This window comes from Cataglyphis hispanica, chromosome 3 (assembly GCF_021464435.1).
Source record: "Cataglyphis hispanica isolate Lineage 1 chromosome 3, ULB_Chis1_1.0, whole genome shotgun sequence".
Lineage (NCBI taxonomy): Eukaryota > Metazoa > Arthropoda > Insecta > Hymenoptera > Formicidae > Cataglyphis > Cataglyphis hispanica.
The window spans coordinates 3,566,850-3,590,679 of NC_065956.1; the positions used below are offsets into that span (position 1 = coordinate 3,566,850).

The following is a 23,830-nucleotide window of genomic DNA, read 5'->3' on the forward strand; positions in this document are numbered from 1 at the left end:
AACACGTGATACATGCATCCATTGAGTATATTCTCATCCCACCACCAAGAATTGATGCTCATATTCTGATGAAGATCCATCAGCGATATCTTAAAGTAAACGATTACTATTTTAATAACTGCTTGATCGCTAAATACAACGTTCGTTCCGTACGATATTTACCAAGCTGAGGAATGTACCGAATACAGCAGCAATAATAGCTACTGCTGTCAGCATGTGCATGATTACGAGCAATTCTATCCCGACTACGATGGCGATTAATATGACGCCGAAACCAAATTCTATTAAATACGACCAGTCGCCGCTCATGTCCACCTGTCGGCCAATTGATTTGTCGAGTTTAACGCAAGCGATAATGCTTGTGAACAAGCGTCGACGCAATGGCTAACGCAATTTATTTCATTTGCTATAAACGTTTCTTTAATTTAATGTACAGAGAGAGAGAGAAAGAGAGAGAGAGAGAGAGAGAGAGAGAGAGAGATTATACCAAATCAGGATATGCAATGGCGATACCGAAGAGTTTTATGATAACGATGGTGATTAACGTTAATGACACTAGACCAGTAGCATTCCAATCTTCCACTTTTGTTATGGATAATAGTGCCAAAAGCAAAAGCACAAGCGTCACTTTCTATGAGTAATGAAACTATTAGTTTTAATTAATACAAACTGCAGCATAATTTTGTTTTAATTTTAACGGTATAAGAATTATTTTTTACCACAATTGTAGTAAATATTAATTGGAAACATAGCGACTTGGAGTTTTTAAGTTGTATAAAATGGAGAATAGCCATCAGCAAATAAAAGATTCTGTAATAATTATGAATCAATACTTTTGTAAAATTATTTATAATTTAAAAATAATATTAGAGAGAAATAAATATTATTAAAAATATACTCACGCTAGAACAATGATTGTTATAATTCGTGACAAATACGTCTTGATGATTGGTCTACAATAACCATATATATACAGAATTTACATAATTAGATACATGTATATTACATATTAATTAACAAATTTTATCTAAAAATAATTAGAAAAATGTGATAATAATTAATATTATAATGCGTTAAAATCTTAGAATTATTATTAAAAATTTAACACAGAAAACTCAATAAGTATATTCAATAAATCAAATCCATTTATTCTTAATATCACTGTATGTACGAAAGTTCGACGGCCGCTACTCCAGCATAAAAAGACTTGTCGAGAACTTCGAAGATACTGACACCGATAAAGCAGGCTCTACGATTGGCTCTATCCTGAAAAATCCCGGAGTAACAATGTTCGAAGCAGCACATCGCACGGGAGTTTGAGTTCGTTCGAGTAATAATAATTGTTTTTTCGACGAGCACCGGGAAACTACCCTCGGGCTCGGAAAAAAAGTCGGCGACGTCGATCCTGCGGATGACTTAGTTGCTTTCTTTTACGTTCGATTAGTATCCGCGACGCGATGGCACGCGAAGCCCCACGAACGTGACGGCAAAATGAAACAAAAGTCTCACGTCTGTTGTTTTCTTGCCACGTTCTCACGACTTGCACTGATTTCGGACACGATTTTGGCCACAACGGAATTGAGATCAATGTTTTTTAGGAATCTTTATCTGTGAGACAATATGAAAAGTTATTGTATTATATTTATTACCGAGAAAAAATATGACATTTAGAAAGCTGATAATGTTCGACAAATAAACGTATGCGTACATATATGTTATAATTATTTAATTCACTAACAATAAATTAGTGCCATTAACATTGTATTTATTTATCGGTGTTTTTGTTAGAATAAGCAAAGAAAATAAATTTTAAATAATATTTTCTTCTTCTCTTTTCGCTTTATATAATTATCTCCATGTTTGTCTCTAAACCACATAAAAATCGCCCTGAATAAACATGGGGTAACTCTATTCCATGGTCGAATGCACGTTTGCTTCAGCAAATTAAAAAAAATAGACGCATGAAGAAGGGGGAAAGCAGGTCCGCAAGCACTGCGAAATAAAGTTTCACCGGGGTTAATTCGATCGGAAAAAATTCCGAGAGCGAATTTCCTTTCCTCTTCCGGACGGGACGAGGTGCCGTGCGCGTGTACAACTTTTATTTTTTCGTATCGGGCCGAGTTTGGATCGGACGCTCGTCCATTTATATGATTAAATTCCACCTGATACGCTCCCGTTCCATTCGAACTTTACAGACAACCTGCGCGAGAAAAAGAAATTCAAGAGATAAAGTTGGTTTCTTTAACGTGCCGATGTGATCCGCTTTCATACGCACCGCATCGAAGGTGACAAAGTAATAGCGATGCTGTTAAATATCTCGTTTATAGATTATATGCATATATTATTTTTCAAATGCTCGACGAAAAAGGAACGAATGCTCGGCAGTGGCTTGACGTGCCTCCGGACATTTCATCTGTCACCGATCCTCGCCAGACTCGACTGTCGCCGCGACAACCGAACAAATTTCGGGCGTCAAGAAAACTTGTTGTTAGTTGAATAGGTCCGAACATGATCGAGGACGCTTATGTTAGCGTTGCCGCTACTTTCGATGGAAGAAGTTTCGCCGGACATAACTCATCGTGAAGAAAGTCTCTTCCTACACGCGCACAAACTTTGATAAATATCGTATTTGTGCAGTGATATAATGTTTAGAACTTTCGCGGTATAATCATAATGCTCAACGAGTTAGGAAACTAGCGCTCACTAATGCTACAACTTTTAATGGCATAACACTGATCAGTCGCTCGCGAACTAGTACCGACGTTGAAACAATGCCGCGGCATCGCGAAAGTTTCGATTGTGTTTCTAGTCTGATTATGAATTTTGACCAGGTAGGGCGTGTTATCAATTTAATCTCGGAATAATTATGTGATGAATTAATACATTATTGCATTCCATAAACTTGATTTGCCAAGTCATTCATAAGTCTTAATTATAAAAGATTCAATTTTATTTCATGCATATCGAACAGCGGAAAATTGACGGCTATAAATATGCATATTTTCCAAATCAAGTTATGCGATGTACCAATTCTATTTGTGTGTACATCTTACTCGTATCAATCTACCGAGATAAATATAAAGATGCATTTCTTTTATATAATTTTTATCGATTCATCTTCTAATCTCTTTCGATGACAGCATATATAAATATAATAATTATACTATAATATAATAATTATATATAATATAATAATTATATATAATATAATAATTATACACATATAATTATAATAATTATAATGGCAACAATAATCAATAATAATGTTTCAATACTAATTATATTGTGCAATTGCGACTCAAGGGAAAAGGGTAACGCATGTATGTAATTAGATGTTTGCGAGTGCACCTGAATCTGGTGGCATATGGTCACAGCCACATGAAGCAACAGAAGCTGCAAACAAACTCATGCCATGTGGTTGATATAACGAAACGCCGTTATTATTGTATATATTTCCTCGAATGTTCGTGCTTTTCCCCTTTCTTCGTGCGGCTGCCTCTGTCTGACGCATCGGTAATCAGGTGGCTGTATACCGGACTTGGAATGGAAGTTTCGGCGTAATTCATCGTGGAGAGGCCACTTTGCTGTCGGCTGCGTCGTTGCAAGTCGGATGGCACGAAGATACGAGCAGGCGTCGGAGAAAGAGAATTTGAGAGGAGAGAGAGTCTGCGCGAAAGAGCAGGGAGTAACAAAAGTGCGCGCGCGAGAGGACGTATCGGGCCGTATATCATCGCATAGTAGCGATCGGGGAAGAACGGAGAGACCCCCTCGCCCTTTTAGCATATCGTTACTTCGGCACTCGAGTACGGCTGCGTTTAACGACCGCGCAGTGGAAAAGGGTCGAGGCACCCCCGCCCGACCCTTTCTACTTCTTCCTCACTCGTCCTTTCGACGTGCTCGACAAAAAGCCACCAACGGCGCGGACTCGGAACGTAAAGAGTGCTCGCGACGTCTCAATTGACTCGGTAACGGCTGATTTATAGCGCGATTCTCCACGGCTGATCCGCAAAGCGCTACTCCACCCACTCGAGAGCGTCACGAGAAGGTGCGAGATTCTCCGACTGCTTTCTCTCACGCGCAAGAATGGATTATGTATCTCTATCCCGTAGACGCGCCGCGGACTCGGTGAAGGCGAGTAAATGCATCGAAACGGAATCGGGCGAAACGCGATGTAGACTTGAATACGATACTACAATACTATTTAAGCGTTAGATTATGGCATTTAATCCGTCGTAATTACTCTCGAGATCTTATCTAACTTATGGAAATTTTGCTAATATTCGACATGTAAAATTTTGAAAATACTTAAATAATGTTTAGAAAAATCTAAATTTCAAGCTTGATATTTTTATCAAAATTGAACATCATGACTGTAACGCGCGACGAATTAGGATGACAAATTAATCGTCTCGATAAAAGTTTTGTGACATTTGGCTTCAATCAATAACAGCTGATTTATTCAGGGGAGACGAATGTGCCGTCGTGTCGGAGGCGAGGTATTATAATTGCAAAGCGTAGAGAAACCAGACAGTTTTCGTGAATCCACCGAGCGCCGGTTTTAACAGATACGCCCAAATGATTTTGATTTTAAGCAGTTTTATTGGTTACAGTGAGTAAAATTTAAAGGCTCGCGCATCTCTCGTAGGACGTGTATTCGCCAGCAGTGAATCGCGCGGTGGCGTCTTTCGTGAGGAATTACGAGGAAGCTTAGTTCAATATTGACCCGAGCAAACGTGTGGCGAATATTATTACGCCATCTGCATAATTTCTGTATTCAGTCGGCGCTCCCTGAAACGCGCCTGTAATTACTTCGGTTGCCGTGAGGCCGTCGCCTCGTGAGGGTGGCGACATTGAGCGGCGGTTTCGTCGTCGGGCGGATAGGCGTTTGTATACGTTATGTAAATGCTGTATACGAGGTAATTGGACGATATCGTGCGAGTCCGAAAAGCTGAATTTCTCGTGGCTTCCGATTTTCTCGCCAGACCGCGCGTGTCGCGAACCCACATCTATACCGAAATCTCGTACTTTCAGTTTGACACGTATGTGCTTTATGGCAAGCGAACACACAGTTTCATGTTTAATCCCACATAGATTTTGATATAGTAACTCACCTTCGCACGTACGACTACCTTAACCGAGGGAGTTTAACTTTTGCGTGCAAAGTGTTCAAGATCTTACTGATATTGCGTTGGATTCATAACACGTTTACTTATTATTACATAAGTGAATTATTGATTAAATCATCTTAACATCTTGTATAGAATTCTTGACGTTTTATGAGATTTGGAGAAAATGATCTTGAACCTAAAAAACATAATACTAATTTGTTATTTAAAATTTTAAATTAACCTTTTATACTTATTAAAATAAAAATAATGATTTCCTCTAAGAATTAAGGTCATGATGAAATTTTACATTACACTTTTTTCATATATTACAAATCATTTTAATAAATCTGGCAAATAAAGATTTTACAGAATAAAACTAAATGATTTACTATCTCATTCGGAATTCTCTCTCAGCGATGGCGACTACTATTGTACTTTTTTGACAGTTCAAAATTAACTCTCCATTCGCACATAACGGCTTCCTCTCGTGTATATAACAACGAATTCACGCGTCGAAATTCTGCGTCGTCAGTAGATGAAGGTACATTCACTGTTACAATGGAGATCGTGAACATTTTAATTCATGAGCCGATGAATTAGTCATCACTTGCAAATGTATTCTGTCTGGGATCCCGAATAGGACCTTGAGTAGTTGTTGCTATTCTTGCATAGTTTGTCAATATCTTTTCATTATTAATGATATTTTTAATTGATTTATCGATAATATTTGTGAAAAGCTACACGTATAATTATTATATGTATATTTATTCAGTATGCCAATTTTTATATTATTATAACTTTCTTCGAAAAGAGAAATAAAAAATAAATATATTATGCGCGCATAGAATTAATTCGATATATTTGTGATATTTTCGGATGCAGGACTGATCGAACAAAATGAAATCCGCAATATTTACATCCTCGTTTCTTGTCGCGCACGCGAGTTCTTGATCGGGGAAGAAGCGATTTCCGTCATACAAGAACATCGGCGATCGGTCATAGTGCGGAAAGTACGCTGATTGTGAATCGACCTGATTGCCCGAGTGCCGGCGGCGTTCAAACATGGACCACAAAGGCGGTAATACCGTGGCTTTGGCGCCCTCCCTAAAACGATTATCCACTCGACGAGCCCTCGCCGGGGGAGGGTTAGCCGCCTCGTAACGACGTATTGTGAGGACCTCTCGTTGTGAAAGGCCCGCCGGGACTTCCAACCTCCGACGCCGGAAAATCCTCCGAGAGTATCCTTTCGAGAGTGGTGCTCCTTCGTTCTCTTCTGTCGCCATTCGCGATTCTCCCGCTCTTTGATGAGAAGAGAACACGATCGACTTCTTCCGCGTACTTTTGCGAACGCGAGCAAATCCTCGCTTATCGGCAGAATCGCTGCCGGTTCCAGAGTGTGTGTGTGCCGAGATCTGGGAATGTATCTCGCGGAGTGCTTTCAGGAATTGGGAGCTTTGTCCCGCTCCCGTAATACCGAGAAGTAGACTGCGTTGAGGATAGTTGCTCTTTTTCGCTAAGTCTTATAGAGAAAAGTTCGGCTTAAGGGAGTTTCCGTCGCGCGACAAGTCGCTGCAAATTGCAAAGCATGCCCTTGAGGATGATGAAAGTTTGGTCTCAAAGCAAGATCTTTGTTTCTTCTTCTGGTGGTGAGCGTTTCGCGAATAAGGCCATTGTACGTCGAGTGAAAAGGGTACTCTTATTTTTACGACGAATGCCGTATTGTCATAGTCGTGACATTGAAGCAAGCATTATTATGCAATTAAGAAAATTAAAACAGAGTATGGGGCATTGTTTTTAAAATATTTAGTAAAAGATTAATTTAGAAGATTAAAAAAGAAGAGATTAAAGATTTATCTCGAAATGCATTCAGCTATTTCTGATCAAGAGTCAAACGTCTCTTAACAAATTATATTATACTCGTTCTCTCTACACTAATGCAAGTTTCTTTCTCGTCGCAATCATGAAAGTTTGATGAGACGCGCTTACTGTACGATACATAATTCTAAATTTAGATACAGATGCTCTGTGCGGGCATGTAATGCGGAAGTAAAGTTCTGTCGAAGGGGTTGAAAGCGACTTGTTTTCCTGGAGCACTGGTCGCCGCTTTGCATGTATGAGTATTCTATTACCTCGAGACTCATGCATTATAACTAATGTCAAAGTCTCTGTATCGCTAGATCCCTTTTCTTCGCTCGGTCTTGCATCGAAAAAGTTCACCATGCATACGTGCAACCACAAGTGGTGAAAGCTAAGCGACATCTATTTCTATTTTGCAAAACACTTTTTCTTTGAATTTTCGGAAAAGTCGGAACGTTTAATCAATAAATTATCTTTCACGACAAAGATATTTTTTCAAAAATTGGAGAAAAAATAAAGAATATAAAAATTGTATAATTTTAATATGTTAATAATTTTATATTTCCCTTTTTTATTACATTCCTTTTAATTGTTATTCTTGTTGTAACTCTAATCATATAATCCATTTATTATATCAAATTTTTTTCATTTATATTAAATAAATTAATCAAAATAATTAAAATAAATTAAATTAAATTAAATGTTCAATATTGTCTAAACATTTTTTTTTTCATGGGTTTGATTAGCATGGCATTAATAATAATAGTGATAATATAATTACACGAATCCTGCTAAACCACCCGCGATTGTTTTCCTCGCTGATATCCATCAATTTCTCCACAACCCAGGCTGTCCGATCACGTGTTTTGACATTGCGATACCCGTGTATCGCGCGTCGTTTTGCCGAGACAGCTGCGACATGACCGTTTTGCGTGCGACGAACTTTCGACATGAATAACCGATGCCTAATGGGTATTTCGGCTTGCTCCGCGGTCCGTCCGTGGGGTCCTCTTAGCGCCCGTTGAATTAATAACAATTGCACGCCCGCGCGTTTCCAAAACGGACGACACCGCCGCAAATGAGCTATATACCGGGCCAAGTTCCTTATCCCTCGTCACAACCGCACATCTAACCACTTTCATTGGGGGGATATGTAAGAGAACTGTAGGTTTTCTCTCGAGTTTGCGAAGACAACAGCTGTACGCTTGCTGAAATATTAAGGAGTTTCTACGCAAGAGGTAGATCCTACGGACAACCCTTTAGGAGGGATACAATCGATGAGAGAAAGATAGTAACGTTCCACCAACGGCTCCTCAACCCCGTGCACGCTCGATACGTATACATACTGACGACACGCTGTTGAACTGTATAAAGCGAAAGGGAAGAGGATGGTCATCCGCTTGATATGACGTAATAAGTGGCAGACGGCGCAACATTGTACCTACATATGTCGCATCAGTGAGAATAACTCGAGGTATATACATGTCTTTATATCATAAAAAATATATATCCAGAGAAACTATATTTTTCGAGTAAATTCAAAACTTTCCCTCTAAAATTATGGAAAGAATCGCTAGAGACAGATTTTTATACATTCTCGAAATAATATTATCTTCGTAAGTAAAATTTATACTTCATTCTTATCTTTGTGTTCGAAATAAGTCGCATGATAGATCGAATGCAAATTGCATGTATATCAAATTTAAAAAGACAGCAAAGATTTCTTGGAAAGTTTCACGAGATAAAGATAGAAATTAAGGATGCTTGGTATGATCGTACTCGCGCAGAAGAAATTAAATAAACAATTGAAGTCTGTTTTTTATAGCTGAACCGGCTGCACTAATTCAGAGTTCATCTTTTTCTTTTCACATTGGAAACAGAAAATCAAACTCTGAAGTAGTGCAGTTCAGCTATAAAGAACAGATCTAGTGTCTTCATGATGCAGTATCTCCGGTCGATAATGCACCCGCAGACTTCTACATAAATATACTAGACTGCTAACAAGCGATGTGACAAATAAAGCCAGAGCAGTCATTTTATAATCAGGCTGTCAATCGATACCCATTTTTGAAGGAAAAACTGCAACATTAATATAAAAGTTTTGTATATATTTAATTGATATATTAATATAAAAGTTATATTAAACATTGTAGCTTTTCCTTCAAAAATAAGTATCGATCGACAGCCTAATTATATTTTACCCAATTGTAAATGGTTGTCTGTCACATTGCTATTAGTAGTCCAAGTATAATATAGAAGTCTGTGGATGCACTCGAAAACGGTATCTCGTAGCATCTCAACATCTTCAATTTATTCGATTCGCATGCACGTAACTTGGTCTTGATGTTTCGCGCCTTGTCGCGAGTGCGCAAAGTTCATTTGTGAGTAAACGTCGCGATCCGCAGTGCTACGCAACACACTGTCGCCGGTTTAACAATTAAATCATCGGACTCGTCGTCGCGTTACCCGCGTATTCTGTCAATCGCATTGATCATCGCGCGACATATTTGGTGAAACGCGTTAAGCGTGTTTATCATCCGGCGTTTAACGGCCGCAGCGCAGAAGCCAATTACGCGCGGTGTCTGTTTGCAATCGGGCAATATTCATTGTCACTGGTTCGCTAGCCGCGCATAATCATATGTGACGCGACATTGTTTTTAATTACGCCCGCCGATTATCTCGTTATGCGAATTGTGATTTCCACTAAACGTCGCCCGACACAAACACGCGTGACCTCATAGATAGCTCCTGTCATGATGCAGACAAAGATGGATAACTATGGTTACGGTGGGACCATTCGTATCGTTGCGCATTTGCATTCCAAAACGACCAATTAACGTCATTGATCGATGACTAATGACATATTTAGGGCGCCAAGTTTACCTTTATTTTATAAAAAAAAATCTTTCATATTTTTTTTCTAAGAGTTTTATATTTGCGTATGTCTCAGCGAGACATTTTATTTATAAAAATCAAAGTTAATATTAAAATCATGATCCTAATCTCTTTGTGATGATTTAGTTTATCCAATAATGATTTTCCAACGCACCTTAACTAAACATATTATAATATACAATGTGCTGCGTAAAACATACAATAAATATATAATAATTTATATTTTGGATGTTGGCATATATCTTGGAGTCGATATATCTGTATAAAGAGCTGCCTTGATGCTTGATAATAAATTTGCCTACTTTATTTAATCACCGCCATTAAGACTGAAGAATTTAACACAAAAATTCTTTCTCACATGCCGCCGCTTTATTGAAAAATGCAAGATTAGCGATCGCGTGTGTAGTTAGTCATCAATAAAATAACTATACAGATAAAAATATAATGTTTGTCTTTGAGAGGGTTCAACAAGATTCAAGACAAAAGTATTTATAAAAATATTATATTGGTATTGAAAATTTTCGGAAACTTAAATTTTGTCTTGATCTTCAGTGAATCTTAGCAAAAATCTTGTCTTGTATTGTCTTGATTTTATTAACAATTTTTACTTAATGCTGAACAATTGTTTAAAATAACATTTAATATAATTTTTATAATTCTCATAATAATTTAAAATTATTACTATTTATATCATTCTCTCTCTCTCTCTCTTTCTCAAGCTCTGTCTGTGTCTCTGTTTCTCTCTCTCGTTTATTTCTTTCCTTCCAAAAAAATACACATTTTGCCATTTTCACAAAAATTATTAATAAATTAATTTAAAATTTATTAAAATTAATTTAAAAAAACCGTTTAATTTATGTGACTATATAAGTTCGCAGTAAGAAGAGACCCAATTGATATGCGGTTGCTAGGCGCTTGACTTTGAGAAGAGCGCTGTACAACGACAAAGCGCTTTACAAAGCGCTTTACAACGGTTACGTACGAGCAATACATAATGCTGAATTCTTGCATGATGTCCCTTCTTACTTCGCATTTATATTCACGTGAATTGGCCGATCTTTCTAAATTAATTTCTTAATAATTATTGCAAAAATTGCAAAATGATAAAAGACTTTCCTTGCTTTTACCAGCTCTATTTGGTACGGTTATGACCGGCATATATGTATATATGTTTTCTTTAAATAGATAGTAACATACAAGGATTCCAGAATGTAAACACGGCTTACACCAACATAATCAGAAAACCCCGTACATATACGCAAAGTTTTGTATAGCTAAATAATTGTGTAAAATTTTATATTCTTTATTTTGTTTATTGTATTGATTATTTCTAAGTTTCTTAATATAAATATTTTTATTAAGTAAAATTTTTATAATATAGTCTGATATAATTTACACAAAATCTACATATTTTAGCTTTTTTAAAAACCAATAAAGTAGATAAGATCAATAATCTTGATAATATTAGTCTTAGTATTGTCTTGATAATTAATTAAATATCTTATCTTGATCTTGTCTCGAGATAAAGCAAAACAATACCAAGATTAGTCTTGATATCTTGTGCAATCCTATTTGGAATCATTGCTAATGAAACGCACATCTTCTTTATTTATTTCTATCCTTAATATCCGCGGGCAAGACAACAAGCTATGTCTCTTTGTAATTGCTCTACAATTTACTCTTTTCTTCTCTCGTCGTTCTCGTGCATGTTCTCATATGTGTTCTGTCATACCGCGGATACGTTTCTCTCTCCGTTCCATCCAGAATGGTACGGAACGAGCGCGTGGGTTCCTTTTTCCCGAGGGCGACATAAAGCCCGGGACAAATTGCTGCGTGTGTTTACGTTAAATCGCTTAAGCGCTCCGCGCTTGCACGAGCTCGAAGGGATCGACTCTCTCGTAAAGGCAAGAGATAACCATCTGCGAGTGAGGGCCATCGGCATAAGTCAAGCTTCGACGTCTCGGTGAAACCGATATACATGTGAGTGTAATGTATAATGACGGAATACACCGACGTATAGATCCGGATTAAGACCACTCGATGCTGCAGCCACCTTAATACCATGGGCATGGAGCAACTTAAACGTTATCACGATATATGTCGAACTTGGATCGAGCACTAATGTGTACTTATATATGTATACTTTGTGTACACGTTAATCCTTTCTATAGGATATCATTAATTACGGTAAATGCTGGGATCTTCCTATCTAGTATCTGGAACGTCGCAAAATACCTCAAATAAATAGAGCGAAACGGAATTACGTAAAGAGATGTTCGAATGCACTTTAATGTTTGTCAGGAAAGACGATGGATTGATGGAAAAATATTTCTAGATTTGGTATCTCCATTTTTCGCTCTATTTATGAATATGCTTAAAAATATAAAAGATTATTTTACGATAGAAAATATTTATTACAAAGATCTGTTACCTAACATCGTCGATAAAAAAATCTATATCGCACATAACATTTTCATGCAAGATTTCTCCCGTAGAGAGTACTAACACGATGCGAGCGCGTTCTAAACTCTTCGATCTATTTACCCCAAGTAGCAACAAGGTATCGGTTTCCTGAATGTGTAACCAAGCGATTCAGAAACTCGTTTACCGTTACACCCACCTTCATACGAAGTCGTGAGGTTAAAGGGCCGTCGCCGCGACGACGCTTCTCCAACTTGTCCTCGCGGTTGGATCCGATTTCACGTTCGAGCGGATCGGCAGTGATCGACTCTGTAGGAAATCCCATATGTCCCCGCAAGGATCCTCTTCTGGGGCCCCTTCACCACCAAGCGGATGCTCGAGTGATATCCATTCGATCCTTACCAAAGCATCTCGACGGTAGACGAGGTGCGATAACAATGACCTCGAGGCTAACAGCGCTGGCTTTACGACATGCCATGAATGAAGGGGTGGATGAATATTGAATCGTCAAGGAACGGACGTATCGACGTTTCGAGCACAACAATACGCTCCCCGACGAGCCAATAAGTACTTGACTTTATTTGAGAAGATGTCCCAGCCACAAATGGGATCTTAGTTAAGAAATAAATGACCCTCGATCATGCTTTCATTTCCGTCTTCGGTCGTTGTCGATTATGTCATCGATGTTCCGATACGATAAAGAGATGAAGTATTACAGCACTGAATTATTCTTCACGATTACTCTCTTTAACATTGTCAAAATTAATTATATACTTTTCTTTGCACACACACACACACGTACATATAATAAAAAAATATATTTTTTTTAAATATATCCACAACAACAATCGTTTAATTCTTATTATTTTTACTCGCAATTATATCAAATTAAATCTGTATTTTTTAAAAAATATTTTAGTTTATATATATTTTAGATGAAATTTGATATACCAATAAATGTTAAGGAAGTTAAATGATTTTCTTTCATGAAGGCGGATATAAGAATCAGACGGATGTGTGTGCATATATCGAGAGATCTGTCAATCATCGTTCAGCGCGGAAGGAGAACATTCATGGAAGAAAGCGCAGCCTCCGGCATCGCAAGCACCACCACCACTATCACCGTCATCGTCGTCGTCGTTGCCGCCGCCGCAAACACCGCCACCATTGGCAGCAGCAGCAGCAGCAGCAGCAGCAACACCCCCGACGACAAGGGGATGAAGAAGAGCGCCGGTATCGAAGTGAGACGTATATATATATGTATATATAGAGGTGCGCGCACGTCGGCAAGTTCAGTCGTCCACCGCGTGCCGACCCGCGAGCATCGTGCAGCCACCCTCCCTTAGCGAATTTCTCGTTTCCCTTGTTTCGCTCGCTGTCGTGTACGAGGGGTTCCAGGCCGGTCACGTGTCCCCCTCTTTCGCACGCATGAACGCGAGTGCAACCATGCAAGTGCGAGCACCCTCGTTCAGATTCGTCGTATAGCCTTCGAGATGAGCCGCGACTAATTATCGATGGCATTTTTCGAAGAAACGGATTTCTTTTTGCAAATTGAAAAGTTTGAACGCACAGTTGTAAATATGACGCTCGATCGTTGGATCTGTCATATGGATCTCGCGTGCGACGAACAATCGATCGGGATTGCCTCTATTCTTCGATCAATGGCAAATTCAATCTGTCCTGACACACGACGAGTCACCGGTGATAACGCACGATTATACATTGCGGATATTTGTTAAAATCATACGAGATATTAAATAAAATTTGACAATAATTATCGGGGTGATGAAGTCAAAATTATTTGAGGGTGATAACAAGCGCGACGTTAGTAAGACGTGTCTGCGTAGATTATGAAATTTGTTGTGCCCAATTTCTCCAAGTGGCATCGAATAAAACGACGGTTTGAGTGAAATGTGAGATAACGATGGAGCTGAGGATCAGTATTCTTCTTTTAATGCTTCTTCGCCTTGCTAGTACGCTCGAAAGTAAGTAAATAAAGAAATAGATTTATGTTTGACAATATCTCTTTTAATTCTCTTCAAAATGTTAAGATTTAATTAATTTGAACATTTGCGTGAAATACAATTGCATCTCGCATGTTGATTATTTGAAATAAAATGTAATATTGCATCCGTCATTAAAAATTTTTATATGCATCATGTTATATTGTTAAGTGCAACAAAGAAAAATTTGTCGAAATACCAAATTATTACTGCAATGCCGGGCGCTTTCGCGACGACTGAAAATTCATTTCAACTCGCTTGCGGCCGACGTGCACATAATCACTCGAATCGCGGCATAAATTTACGCCTCGCGTTCCTCGCGAAAGCCCCTCGTTGCGGATCGTGACATGTTTTCTCATGAACGTGACAGCGGGGGTAATCATCGTCCGCCGGTGCTTGGCTTGCTGAGTCAAACAAGAGAGGCGCAGTCGTTTCGGGGTGTAATAAAGTTCCTGCGGGGACTTAGAAGCGGGACGGCGAACACGAAGCGTAAAGTCCGCGAGATGTAAGCGTTGAACGTGGGGTTGATACACACGATGTAAAATCCGCCACGTATCGTTAAGCTCGCTTTACCGTTCTACATCATATCCGTCTCGACGTCTAAATATATCGCGTCGCGAATGCTGTGTCTTCGGATAGCGATAGACTGAGGAAAGGACAAGTGGATATACGTTCGACACGTTATCGGATCCGGTAATGCACCATTAGTAATCCGATAACGCCGTCTTCACACATCGTCGTTTCTCTTTATCGCGGTGACGCGGCTTTAATCCTCCCCCGATGGACCAAGAGCGAGCTCCGCGACGACGATTTAATTCAATCGATTCGATAAATGAAAAATTTGGGAACGTATGGATAATGTTGTCGGGAGGGATTATGCTGACGGGTCTATCGGATTAGCGGAATGAATCGCGTTGGAATTATCGATTTTTTTTCGCTCGCGCAAGAGAGGATAAGCGTATGCTGCGTTGCTCGCTAGGTACGAAGGAAGAGGATGACGCAGAGGAGGATGACGAGGAGAGTTATCCTGTCGAAGATTATGATTACGGTGACTACGAGAGCGCGACTATAACGAGCGATACCGATCTCATCGCTGGCGGTTCTCTGCCGATTTTCTTGGCGGAGCCCGTCGACACGTTTGTCGTCAAAGGGAAACCGGCGACGTTGCACTGTCGCGCCGCGCACGCTCTTCAGGTAATGCATTGCACTTGTTAACAATTGCTATTATAATTCCTACCTCTTTACGTAACGTTTTGTATAAAAATTTGTTACTTTATTACGTATATATTTTCTCGTTACCCATATTACACCTTACTCTTTTATATTACACGAATTCATGAAAGTATTATTCTCATACAATATTTCTTAGGATTTTTCGCAGAATGCCTTTGTCTTTATTTCCTTCTTGGCTCGAGTTTTCTGCTCAGCTCTCTCTCTCTCTCTCTCTCCTCTCTCCATGTTCTTATTACCCACTTAGTCGCAATTTAACGAAGACAAGTTGTTTCTTTCACGGCACGCGAAACTGCACGCTCCACCGGCTCTTTTTCCGCAGGTGTATTTTCGCTGCAACGGCGACCGGGCCGAGCGTTCGCAGCAGCAGGATTTCGTCGACCCTCGTACTGGAACGAGGGTCGTCGAGGTCGAGTTGAACGTGACGAGGAACGAGGTCGAGGAGTACTTCGGGAAAGAGAGATTCAAGTGCGAGTGCGTGGCATGGTCGGGACCAGGTCAAATTCGAGGGCAGCCCGCTACGATTGAGGTCGCCTGTAAGTAGAGAGTCCTCCACTTTGTCTCTCTCTCTCTCTCTCTCTCTCTCTCTCTCTCTCTCTCTCTCTCTCTCTCTCTCTCCTGCTATCCTATATTTATTCCTTGTTCTCTCCCTCGGTTCTCTTTGAATTATTCTTTAGCGGCGCAACGAAAGGATTTTCTTTCTCTTGTTGCGGTAATGACCATGCACCGCTCGTTCCCGCGTTACACGATGTGCTCCAACTCTGGAGATTACGTCACTTTCCCTCACGCTAATATGAGGGGAAACACGAAGCCTTTTAACGGACAATAGTAACAACTATCTCAAAGAACGTCCTCGTAATTTACGCGTGTTAATTCGGATTGTAAAAATAAATTATTATAAAATTATTATATTTAGAAATATTGTAATAGATAATTATATTTGTCGATATTCTTTTCTATATAATTGCATGTAAAGAGATATCCCAGAAACGTTTCATACAAATTATTTACGCTTCGTTAAATGTATTTAATAAATGTAGTCTCAGTTATTTCATTATACTATTCATTATATTATTGAGTAACTTTATTAATATGTTTCTTGTAACTTGTTTAAAGCTTTTGACTCGTGCGCATGATACTCAACGTAAAGTTTACCCCCACATTTTGCAATGAGGATGGAAGATGGAACAAATTAAAGCAACAGAGCGAGCGTGATTCGGTTTTCATCAAGTGTCCTGTGACGCGCAAATCGAATACAAAATCTAATCGATATTCTATTGCAAACGGAACGACAAGCGCGTAAGCTTCGGAATAGCGTTGCGTTTTTTCAGAGAGGAAACGAGAGACAATCTCTGTCATTCAATGCAGAACACTCGTCGGTTAGGTTGTCAAAGCTGAAATAAAGTCGCATATACATCCCGATAAGCTGTATGAAAGGTGTATTTTGGTATTTCGCGTATTGAATTCCAATAACGATATACGAATGCATTGGGATTGTGTGGTATGGGCGCCTCGTAAAAGGTGTAGCGTAAGAGCAATTTTCATTTAGACATTTCGAGTCGCACTATCCCGCGCAAATAAGCGTGGCAAACAGGATGCAAAATTAAATCGGTATTTGCGTTCAAACAGAAAGCAGACGCGCTTTCGAAATTGAATCCATGATGTCGATCGAATCGATGTGGACGCGATTTGCCGTAGAACGATTCTCTGCACAACAATCTTATTCTACTTTCGAATAAACGAAGCGCAGGCGATTAATTTAGCGAACGATGACGCGTATTGAATTACTTGCGCGTGTTTAACGCTTAAATATTTTGCGCTCATATAAAATATATTTGCATGGACGACGACAATGACGTTCACGAATTGACATTACGAAGAAAATGAATTGCATGGAAATTAAACGATTGTAATTGCTATTTGGGAGATATCAGTGTTCAAAATGAAAGTTTATCACTTATAAATGATCGCAAAATAAAAATAACTTTTGCGTAGAATCATTTATACGCGAGTCTATGTGAATGCAAAACAAAATCTAAAATTTTCCGAAAAGATGGTGAATTAAAAAAAAAAATGACGTATTAAAATTGTGTTTGACTTATGACATATATCACACGCGAGAAAATCTTGAAGCCACAAAAGCAACACAAATGCATTTGAATTGATGCATTCGTAGATGATCCATAACGTGGACTTTGTGATGCCGGACGTATCATTCATCAGTCCGGTCTACATACCGTGGCATAGAATTCCAGCTTCTAAAGCGCGTAACCGCTGCATCGCAGTACTATACGCCGAGCTTCGGCCGGTGCCTATGCTCTTCAGCGAGAGCGATATGAAAGCCTCGCTTTTTGCGCGCGGACATGGCGTGGCAAATAATGCCGCGACGGATAGCCCACGTTGAACGAATGACCGCCGTTATGCATTCCGTGGTTCTCGCGCTGCAAATCTTTTTCCGCCTTTCTGATGGTAAAAGCCCTTTCGCGTTTGTACGCGACCCCCTAATACCGCTGAGTACCACTCTTTTCTTCTTTATTTCTCATTCGTCGTCCCGACGTCCTCTCGAGCGTATTCCCCGAGCGAATATTAAAAAACTGCCTCTGATATCACGGCCGATATATAGATCTGAAGAAGCACTTTCTGTCGCCGCCATACTCGTTGTCGGTGGAGGTTGGCCGTAACGCAGAATTACGATGTTCGCCACCTTTGGGTGTACCTACGCCAAAGGTATATTGGTTGAGGAATGGTTCGCCTCTCGAGACGACGGCCGCCGGCGCCGCTTCCGCCTCTTCCGATGCAGATCCCAACGAGGTAACCGCGTCCGGCTTCGTGCAATCCGCTGACGGACATTTACTCCTCGGAGAGGCCGAATTGAGGCATCAAGGCAACTATTCGTGCGTCGCCGAGAATCTCGCCGCGAGGAGAGTCAGCGAACCGGCGGTGCTCACCATTTACGGTGAGCAATTTTTTAAAAATTGATCTATATAAATCGCGGATGCAATTAAGAAATGCTCGGTAATTAAAAATAAATAAAGATACTAAAAAGAATTTATGGTTCTATTAGCTAATATTTTATATATTTGAGTCTTTTCTTTATCCTCTATTTATTATATTGTTTTATTTATATGTCTGTTTTTATATTACCTTCTTGTTTTATGCATTGCCAAAATCTTTTTCTGTTTATTTACATCTTATATTGTATTCTCAAAATAAAAATTGTGTAATGTCAATATCTGCATCGCAGATTCATAGTTCTTTGTCACGAATTAAATTCGAAGTCGATGCGCTTGCAGATTTCACGGTGATTAAACTTTGATTTTCTTATTTTTAATTGACGTTGCATTGGATAAGCAAATCATTCACGTCTTGGTTGGTTCAAACCGCGGGGCATAACAAGATGTTATTTGTTCCCGTTTTAATTTCGTCGATATTTTTTTTTTCTCTCTTTCCGATCCATTCTCAGTGAACGGCGGGTGGTCGTCCTGGTCCGGGTGGTCAGAGTGCAGCGTTCGCTGTGGTAGAGGCGTACAAAAGAGGACAAGAACATGTACAAATCCTGTTCCAATCAACGGCGGTCAAACGTGCCCAGGGCCAGCCACACAAAGGGTAGAATGCAATCCTTCCTGTCCCGGTAGGTAAATTACAAAGACATTTGCGGCACACGCAAAATAATATGAAGCAACGTAGCGCGAATTGTTATAGAGTACGAATTAATAAATACGCCCTATATTGAAATGTAGATAGAAACAAGACATTTAAATGTAAATGCTGTAAATATGTGTATCCCGATCAAGATACGCGGATACAGATGTATCTATTCTTTCGCTGACTCGCAAATCAGATAATCGCAATTTAATCGAGATTTTCAACTTCACCCCGTTGCATACAGCGGTTGATGGCAGATGGTCAACTTGGTCCTCGTGGTCCGTATGTGGTCCTGATTGTTCGAGAGTAAGGAGGAGATCCTGCAACGACCCCCCGCCGAGCAACGGCGGTCGTTCCTGTCAAGGCAAGGACGTCATCGTCGAGTCCTGCTCCACGGATCGATGTAATGGTGAGCTCCAGCCGAGTTTCTGTTTCTTATTGTTCTTCGTGACCCGCGTTCGATGCCTAACAATTTATCTGGGATAAGCGGTTCTTTTATCCGCCCCGCATTCGATTGCAATTCGTAAAACTTGATGACTTTACATGCGCGATGATTCATCGATAAAATATCTAGATGAATAGAATTTAAATATTTTCGAAGACATCCTGAAATAATAAATTCTTCTAAATCTCGTAATCTTGATGTAAACTATTTGACGTAAAATTATGTATTATTATGGAATAAAGATTGAAATATTTCCATTCTTTGTATGCAGCGCTCGGACAAGATGGTCCAAGAGTATTCAAAGAAGGTAAAGAAAGACAATTGAGTAATTTTTTACAAGACTTTTGTCTTCCAAAAAAAAAAATATTTTTCTTTTAGCGACTAGAGCAGTCGATTACAGAAACATTCTCGCATTGTGGATCACTTTAAGCTTAGCCGCGATAATTTTGGCCGTAACGACAATTTTCTTCGTTCGTCTAATGCGCAGAAAAGAAAGAATGGAAGCGTTATATGGTGTTGCGAGATTAGATTTTCGTCGTCCGGGTGATCTCGCAAAATCAGTTGTTTCTAAGAACGAACGCTCCGTCTTGGCTAGCGATAGACGTCTCGAACATGTAATCGATGAATCGAATGCCGTCAGATTACCCAGGTACATATATTTCTGATCAAGATAACAAGGTACACGATATATAAATCAACATCCGGTTACATCTACATAATTTTACGATACGCTGACGCAATGTGCAGATCTTGTTCCGAGCATCATTATGACGTTCCGCAATTGTCATTACCGTCGACAACGAGACCATCGCCGAGCTCCTCCGTAACTAGGTCTTCTTGCAAGAATTCCCAACGAGGACGCGGCATGTCGGATAACGAGGAGGGACGATCTTCTCGTAAGAAATTCCCATAAATATGAGAACACAAGAACTCGTTATGTAATCAGTTTCAGATAAATTTACTCTTTTGTAAAATAATTCTGCAAACAAATAACTCGGATCTCTTATTCAATCAAAATTGAAAAATTAATACACGTCATTAAAATGTTTGATAAATTTAAATACACTTCTCCTTTCCGCATGCACAGATGAAAGCTCTCTTCATCTATGGCAAATTATATTTATATAATCTCAGGCTCGACATATCAAGCAAATCCAGAAAGCACAAACGAAGACGATGACGAACAGGACGACGATGAAAGACCAGACGAGAACGAGCGATCCCCGTCGGATGACGGTAGTGGCTTTATCGTGAAAGCCGTAATCGATGAGCAAGGTGCTCTTCTGGTCGTACCCGAAGTTGGCGTTTCGATGTCTGTGCCAGAAGGTGCGATCCCACGTGGTCGTCGACACAGTTTACATCTCGCCGTTTTGGGAGAAAATTCTTTCAGACCAAATCTTCCACCTGGACTCACGTTGCTGTCCGCCGTGGTGGCATGCGGACCCGCAGGTATCGATCTCGTGAAGCCTGTGATTCTTCAATTCGAGCATTGCGCCGAATTGAGAACCGGAAACTGGGAGCTGAGTCTGTGGTCCGCAGAGATCGATCTAGAGACTCGCTCAAACAACTCGACGAGTTCATCGATGAGTTCGAGCGGTTCGACGTCCGTGACAACGTGGCGCAAAATACTGATGCTCGGCGGTGATCCAACGAATATGCCTGGCCAACCATTCGCGCAGCTCGATCATGCCGGTGTGTTTCTTGTCACAGAAACACCCAGTGTTTATGCAGTCGCTGGAGAAAATTCGGTAGTCGCGCCTGGATTAGCCGTGAAGCGGCTCTGCGTAGCGATTTTCCTGTCTCGCGAACGCGATTATGTCAGATGCCGCGTGTTCGAAGACACCAAAGCGTCATTCAAGCTCGTAAGCGAACAGGTGAGTCCAAAATATGTCGTTGAAATTTGCATGCCTATCATAAACATACGTATATAGAGATTACAGTTATAATTCGTATTGCGTATTTGTTTCGCGAATCTTTTTTCGCGTTTGTCATTTTGAGTTCATTTTGTGTTCTTTTCGCAGGAACGTTGTTTAGGTAGCACTCACATCGATCACGGTACCCTCGGATTTCGTGCAAGTGGCACTTCGCTTCGCATCGATCTCGAAGACAGAGAGAGTGGTTTTGCCGAGCGATTGGAAGTACCTTACCGGCGCATTTGGGCCTCCTCGAGGATCAGTATCCGACGTTCTTTTAGAATAGAAAAAATTGTCGGCGAGCTCAGGCTCAGCTTTGAGCTTCGTGCTTGTCAACGTGGTTTCGAAGATCAATGTTTGCTGCTTAGAATCGATCTTGATTTTGTAAAAAGAAATAACATGAGTGGAAAGAGGAATACCAATAAGTTGGAATCCTCGGTTGTTTTACGAACGAAAAATTCGACAAGATCCACAGAATCCGTTGTACCGAGACCGTTTAGGTATTTCTTACATTTATTCATAATTTAAAAAAAGAGTAAAAAATTTTAGTAAATCAATAAAATTTCATTTCGATTTGCTGTAGATTTTCCAAGACGCTTAGAAAGCAACTATGCCAATGTCTTGATCCGCCAAGCGCACGCGGCAATGATTGGCGGATGTTGGCTCAGAGACTACAAGTAGATCGGTGAGTTTTAAAGTAATATTTTACAATTTATCTTTCTTTTGCGAATTTGCAAGATGAATTTACACCGGCGTAACATTTTAACAGATATGTCGACTATTTTGCGACGAAGGCGAGTCCAACGGAACATATTTTGGACTTATGGGAAGCCAGACATCGCGAAGCTACGGCTCTAGCAGATTTATTAAATCATTTAAGACTGATGGGACGCGTTGATGCAGCTAACGTATTAGAGAGTCGTCTGGGGCCATGGATCTAAGAGATCACAAAAAAACTTACACTGCCACAAATAAACGATACCCAAATTTATAATACAAGAGACAAAAGTTTTGTAAATAGAATAGTCATTATACAATATATTAACAAAATGAACGTAGAACTATGTTGTATAAACATTGGTCATATTTGTACATAAAAGTCGTTTACAACAAATATTTATGTCATGCAATATTCTCTCATATCCTCATTTACGATCCTTTTTATCCGTAAATTAAAAGAATCGTCATTATTTTATGATTTATTATCCTTTCTATTAAATAAAAAAATAGAGATATTGTTAAAAAATATAGTTAAATAAATCAAATTTTATTGATAGCGTTACTACCGACGAAAACATTTATTTTACAAAGAAAACTCTTCGTAATATTATTATATATTTTTTAAAACAATTAGATCTACTTCATTAACTTTTAAACAAAAAATTTTTTATATTAATTTTTTTTTATATATTAATTTATTATTATTATTAAAATTAATATCAATAAATTACTTCCAATTAATTTCATTCAATAAGTAATTAATGCAAAGTCCATCTAATAAAACGGTCTTTAACAAACGACATGATTAAACGCTCGAGAAGATCAGAAATTACAGATGACATTCATAGCTGCATATGCCCAATTTGCACCTGAATGCCGATCGTCATCAGGTATCCGGCGATCTTCGAGCAAAATCGAACGGAAAGCGGAAGCTCGCTGGAGGATCCAGTTGTGGATAGGCGGGTATTTAGATGCCATTTAGACGTATCGTATCGCGACGCAAGCATTCGAGGAAGGCTCCCAGGTATCGTGTCTTGGACCAGGGATGCGTAGGATGCTCGAAACAATGGGCATTATCCTGTCTCCGTATAGGGGTAAGGGTCGAGAGGTTCGGCAAGGTATAGGTATGCAAGTACGGATAGCAGAGCCAGCAGCCCCTATATAGGTATGTACGTATCTCTCTGCTTCCTCTATCGTCTCCCTTTCGCCACCGGTTTCCTCTTACCATTCGTATTAACTGCTCTCTCTATCTCTCTCTATTTCTCCTTTCGTTTCCTCTCTATATCCTCTTAGAAGGACGAGAGACGGAGGGGCAGTAGCATTTAATCACAGGGGCCCGTTGGTGGTAATTCCACCGGACAATGCCTGTTGACCCGACTCGGGGATGGCCACCCTTTAATCGCTATGCGATTCGCCAACCCAATGTCTGTGTGTCTCTCTCTCTCTCTCTCTTCTTATTTTTGTAAACTTTCCTATCTCATTCCTTGCTCGATGCCCTCGTTTATTTTTCGCTTTTTTCTGTCGTTTATGATACGATAAAAGAATACAGAGGTTAATCGTTCGGTTGTTAGTAACATTAAAATGTTACGTTTT

At 39.7% G+C, this 23,830-nt stretch overlaps 1 protein-coding gene across 1 annotated transcript; it reads left to right on the top strand.

Moving 5' to 3' along the window:
• The first annotated feature begins 13,582 nt into the window (after positions 1 to 13,582).
• Positions 13,583 to 22,631, top strand: LOC126848370 (netrin receptor UNC5B-like). The gene is made up of 13 exons (XM_050589214.1): positions 13,583 to 14,266; positions 15,264 to 15,478; positions 15,837 to 16,050; positions 18,138 to 18,470; positions 18,978 to 19,145; positions 19,404 to 19,568; positions 19,876 to 19,911; positions 19,983 to 20,253; positions 20,352 to 20,500; positions 20,739 to 21,478; positions 21,626 to 22,017; positions 22,101 to 22,202; positions 22,287 to 22,631. Exons 1-13 carry the CDS (start codon positions 14,206 to 14,208, stop codon positions 22,456 to 22,458), a joined length of 3,018 nt encoding a protein of 1,005 aa, XP_050445171.1. The 5' UTR covers positions 13,583 to 14,205; the 3' UTR covers positions 22,459 to 22,631.
• The last annotated feature ends 1,199 nt before the right edge of the window (positions 22,632 to 23,830 follow it).